The sequence below is a fragment of the Scyliorhinus canicula genome, chromosome 17 (genome assembly GCF_902713615.1).
Source record: "Scyliorhinus canicula chromosome 17, sScyCan1.1, whole genome shotgun sequence".
NCBI lineage: Eukaryota > Metazoa > Chordata > Chondrichthyes > Carcharhiniformes > Scyliorhinidae > Scyliorhinus > Scyliorhinus canicula.
Window position 1 is genome coordinate 121549326 of NC_052162.1, and position 5678 is coordinate 121555003.

A 5678-nucleotide genomic window follows, 5' to 3' on the forward strand; every position below is an offset into this window, starting at 1 on the left:
GGAATCTATATTTGTTGTAACAGGTAATAATTCCTGAACTGCTAGCGATTGCCTGTCTATTTTCATACTTTTTATTGTAATTTCCCAATCTACCAGACATCTTGCCCCTCACACCGTGACAGCTTCCTTCTGCGAAAAACACCCAGATAAATTAAACAGAAGTACCAGGTAACCACCATAGCCCATCTCCATGACAACATGGCAAGCTTTGAGGGGTTCTAAACAGAAATAGGAACAAAATATCATCCATCTTCAAAACACCCTTTCACTCTGATCCTTGTGAAATTTGAAAGCAGGTATTCACAAGGAAGCTCAAAGATTATCAGCCCACGGGAGGCAAAGTTATGAGACCAGCCACTCCAGTAGAAAGAAACCCTCCCACCCTCCCACTTCAGCAAGTGTCAGAATGAATGAAATGCAGTCTTGAATGAAATTGAGAACAGAACCAATAACAGAATACAACCCCTGTGATCAATTGTGAACTTGTTGGTGTCTCAGCAGGTGCGATGAATTACAAAATCCCTTCCCACACTGAGAGCAGGTGAACGGCCTCTCCCCAGTGTGAACTTGTTGATGTTTCCGCAGGCTGGATGAATGTCTGAATCCCTTCCCACACCGAGAGCAGATGAACGGCTTCTCCGCAGTGTGAACTCGCTGGTGTGACTTCAGGCTGGATAACCGACTGAGTCCCTTCCCACACTGAGAGCAGGTGAACGGCTTCTCCCCAGTGTGAACTCGCTGATGTCTGCGCAGACTGGATAGGTCAGTGAATTCCTTCCCACACTGAGAGCAGGTGAACGGCCTCTCCCCAGTGTGAACTCGCTGGTGACTCTGCAGGTTGGATAAGCGAGTGAATCCCTTTCCACACTGAGAGCAGGTGAATGGCCTCTCCCCAGTGTGAACTCGCTGGTGTCTCTGCAAGTCGGACAGCCAAGTGAATCCTTTCCCACACTGAGAGCAGGTGAATGGCTTCTCCCGAGAGTGGACTCGCTGGTGTGACTTCAGGCTGGATAACTCAGTAAATCGCTTCTCACACTGAGAGCAGATGAATGGTTTCTCCCCAGTGTGAACCCGCTGGTGTCTCTGTAGCGTGGATGTATGTCTGAATCCCTTCCCACACTGAGAGCAGATGAATGGCTTCTCCCGAGAGTGATCTCGTTGGTGTGACTTCAGGCTGGATAACTCAGTAAATCGCTTCTCACACTGAGAGCAGGTGAACGGCCTTTTCCCAGTGTGAAGTCGCTGATGTTGCTGCAGGGTGGTTGAACGACTGAATCCCTTCTCATACTGAAAGCAGGTGAATGGCCTCTCCCCTGTATGAACTCGCTGGTGTGTTTGCAGGTTGGACAGACAAGTGAATCCATTCTTACACACAGAGCAGGTGAACGGCCTCTCTCCAGTGTGAATTCGTCGATGAGCTTCCAGCGTAGATGGGGCTCTGAATCCCTTCCCACAGTCACTACATTTCCACGGTTTTTCCATGTTCTGGGTCTCCTCATGTGTTTCCAGGTTGGATAATCAGTTGAAGACTCGTCCAAACACAGAACACGTGTACGGTCTCTCCCCACTGTGAATGGTGTGATGTTTTTTTCAGGCTGTGTAACTGGTTAAAGCTCTTTCCACAGTCAGTGCTCTGGAACACTCTCACTCGGGTGTGTGTCTCAGTGCTTTTCCAGTCACACTGATGTTTCAAATCTTCTTAAATAGACAGAGTGGCAAGCATTTTGCCCCTTACATTTAAAAGCTGATGATAGTCAGGGCCTGATGAACCTATTTGCTCAGTCTGATCGAGATGTGAAGTTTGAGATTGCTGTCTGTCAGTCCTCCTCTTCTAATACCCTGTAAAAACAATTTAGAAACAACATCACTGTCAGTACGGGATAGGAATTCAGAACAGGCAATTCTAGTTTCTCAGGAACATTCTTTCCTCTTGCATTCCTCAAAATCTGTAAATCTCCATCCCACACACTCTCCCTCCATTCTCACTCTGCTGTATCTAATATTCACCCTCCCAATTCTCCTGAAGGTGCTGATTCAGGCTGATTGACAGATCCCTGCTCACTGCTTCCTGTCCTGGACTCAGAGATCATAACAAATCAGACCTGCAGTTGGCCATTCGTCCCATCGAGCCTGCTCAACTATTCATTGAGATCTTTGGCCGATCTACCTCTTCACCATTTTCTCACCATTTGGGGCCTCACGGTAGCATGATGGTTAGCATCAATGCTTCACAGCTCCAGGGTCCCAGGTTCGATTCCCGGCTGGGTCACTGTCTGTGTGGAGTCTGCACGTCCTCCCAGTGTGTGCGTGGGTTTCCTCCGGGTGCTCCGGTTTCCTCCCACAGTCCAAAGATGTGCGGGTTAGGTGGATTGGCCATGCTAAATTGCCCGTAGTGTAAGGTTAATGGGGGGATTGTTGGGTTACGGGTATACGGGTTACATGGGTTTAAGTGGGGTGATCATTGCTCGGCACAACATCGAGGGCCGAAGGGCCTGTTCTGTGCTGTACTGTTCTATGTTCTATGTTCACACTAGTCCCCATATCCTTCAATATCTTTAATATCGAGAATCCTAAATTACCATGCTAAATTACCCTTAGTGTCCAAAACAAAAGGTTAGGTAGGGTTACTGAGATAGGTGGAGGTGTATCAATCTCTGTCTTGAAAATACTTGATGACTGAGGCTCCACGGTCTCTGGGGTAGAGAATTCCAAAGCTTCACCAGATCCTCGAGTGAAGAAATCCCTCTTCATCTTGCCTTTCACTAATTTTATGATCTATTCCCATAACCCTTGATTCCCTCGTCAATCAGAAATCTGTCCAACTCAGCGGTGAATATATTCAGTTACCCCCAGACTTCTCTGGTACCTGTGGAAGAGAAATCCAGAGACTAACAACCCTCTGAGGGAAGAGATGACTGGAAATATATAACATAGCCACAGTGCAATATTACACAACTAGAAATAATAACAAATATACTTTATTACAGAACCATAAATAATATCTAATCTGTACCATATAACAACACTGGACATTTCTCTGTCTGATATTAATTGACTGTCCCCTTAAATGTCAGCCATCTCCTGGGAAAACCAGCCCCTTAATTGTGAACATCAGGAAAGAGACCATCCTTTTAGCCAGACAAATAAATGTGTCAAGCTGAGGGAGCAAAGGATGTCAATTTCTTTAAGAATCATAGAATTTACAGTACAGAAGGAGGCCATTCGGACCATCAAGTCTGCACCGGCCCTTGGAAAGAGAACAATATCTAAGCCCACACCTCCACCCTATCTCAGTAACCCCACCTCACCTTTTTTTTGGACACTAAGGGTAATTTAGCATGGGCAATCCAACTAACCTGCACATCTTTGAACTGTGGGAGGAAACCGGAGCACCCGGAGGAAACCCACGCACACACGGGGAGAACGTGCAAACTCCGCACAGACAGTGACCCAAGCTGGAATGGAACCTTGAACCCTGGAGCTGTGAAGCAACTGTGCTACCGTGCTGCCCCTAAGAGAGAGAGAGAGACCTGGGCCAACCTTTCCAAAGTCTGCACCCTCCCTGGATTCACTTCCTTTCTCTTCAGTTGCTGCAAGTGACCAACTGAAATCCAAAATGAGAAAATAAATGGAAAGGGGGAATCATTGATTTCCTCCCAGATATTGCACAGAGGAGAAAGTTTTACATCTTTTTTTATGAATAATTCCACAATGCAAAAGGAGAAAGCTGAATACAGAATAATCAGCAATACACTAAAAATACACCCACAATCAATCCAAAACAGAAACCAATGAATAATCAATCCAAAACAGAAACCAATGAATAATCAATCCAAAACAGAAACCAATGAATAATCAATCCAAAACAGAAACCAATGAATAATCAATCCAAAACAGAAACCAACAAATGAATAATCAATCCAAAGCAGAAACTAATGAATAATCAATAAAAAAACAAAACCAGGAGCATTCAAGCCAGTTCACCCCCCGAGCAGTCGCCCCACATAGGTAAAAGGTGTCCAACACATGTATGGGAAAGAATGCGTGTGAAAAGCAGACGACTAAGCAGGCACACCTGTCGCATTAGAGGAAAGCAAAAAGCTGGTTTTGCGAAGGATGGCCGGTTGGTAAAAATGGGTAACGGGCAAAAAAAGTTTGAAAAACACTGACTCAGTGAATCCCTTCCGCACACGGAGCAGGTGAATGGTCTCTCCCCAGTGTGACTACATTGATGAATTTCCAGCTGAGATGAACCTTTGAATCCCTTCCCACAGTCCCCACATTTCCACATATTTTCTATGGTGCGGATATCCTAATGTTTCTCCAGGTTGGATAATCTATTGAAGCCTCCTCCATATACAGGGCATAGGCACAGTCCCGCTATTCAATGATTTTCAGGCAGTCATCTGTCAGATCTTCTCGTGACACCAAGTTTCAGATTTCTGACTCTGAATCCTCCTCACCTGATATCCCGTGAAAGGAATTTGCTAAATTCATCACTGTCAGTACAGGATAGAAATTCAGGAGAAAAATCCTGGGCCAAGCTTTCCAGAGTCTGCACCCTCCCTGGATTCACTTCCTTTCCCTTCAGTTGCTGCAAGTGACCAATTGAAGGTGAGAATGAGAAAAGAAATGGAAAGGGGGAGAAAAGAAAGTGTTTTACTCACAGATGTTGGAGACGGGAAAGTTTCAGTCTTTGTGAAGCTCAATCTTCACTCACACATTGGCTCGAGCTGAGTCCTTCCGGTTGCCCCGGGTTCTCATTGGCCAATCCTCCCGCTGACAGACAATGAGGGGCGGAACCCCATGTGGGGGTGGGAGAGACTTTTCCCTCCAGCCGCGCTGAGCTGGTGTCCAATGGGAAAGGCTGGAAGACCCGGATGGTCAGTGCGCCGCCTTGTTCCGGGCCCCGCCTCACCCCTGCACATGCGCACTCCTCATACGACACATGCGTACTACGCCTCTTCGGGCTGACATGCGCAGCAACTGAAGGGAAAGGAAGTGAATCCAGGGAGGGTGCAGACTTTGGAAAGTTTGGCCCAGGTCTCTCTCTCTCTCTTCAAGACATTGACATCCTTTGCTCCCTCAGCTTGACACGTTTATTTGTCTGGCTATAATTATGGTCTCTTTCCTAATGTTCACAATTAAAGGGCTGGTTTCTCCAGGAGGTGGCTCATATTTAAGGGTACAGAAAATTAATATCAGACAGAGATATGTCCAGTGTTATATGGTGCAGATTAGATATATTATTGATGGTTCTGTAACAAAGTAAATTTATTATTATTTCTAGTTGTGCAATATTCTGCTGTCGCCATGTTATATATTTCCAATCATCTCTTCCCTCAGAAGGTTGTTAGTCTCTGGATTTCTCTTCCACAGGGACCTGTGGAGTCTGGGGGTCACTGAATATATTCACCGCTGAGTTGGACAGATTTCTGATTGATGAGGGAGTCGAGGGTTATGGGGAACCGGTGGGAAATTGGAGAGAAAGCTGAGATGAGGGATTTCTTCACTTGAGGATTGAATTCTCTACCTCAGACTGTGGAGCCTCAGTTATAAAGTATTTTCAAGATCAAGATTGATCTGTTTTTAGATATCGAAGATATCGAGGGATATGGGGGATAGTGTGGTAAAATGGTGCTGAGGTAGATCGGTAAATTAGTTCATTGAATAGTTGA

The 5678-nt window shown here is 45.8% G+C and overlaps 1 protein-coding gene across 2 annotated transcripts; it reads right to left on the reverse strand.

Moving 5' to 3' along the window:
• Positions 1-390: 390 nt before the first annotated feature.
• Positions 391-4821, reverse strand: LOC119951801 (gastrula zinc finger protein XlCGF7.1-like). 2 transcript variants are annotated; one of them, XM_038775162.1, is made up of 2 exons: positions 4668-4821; positions 391-1839 (listed from the first exon to the last, which is right to left on the reverse strand). In XM_038775162.1, the coding sequence occupies exon 2, from the start codon at positions 1480-1482 to the stop codon at positions 472-474; it is 1011 nt and encodes a 336-aa protein (XP_038631090.1). In that variant the 5' UTR covers positions 1483-1839; positions 4668-4821; the 3' UTR covers positions 391-471. The 2 variants fall into 2 exon arrangements, with proteins under 2 accessions (XP_038631090.1, XP_038631091.1); XM_038775163.1 differs by lacking the exon at positions 4668-4821 and adding an exon at positions 4464-4528.
• Positions 4822-5678: the final 857 nt, after the last annotated feature.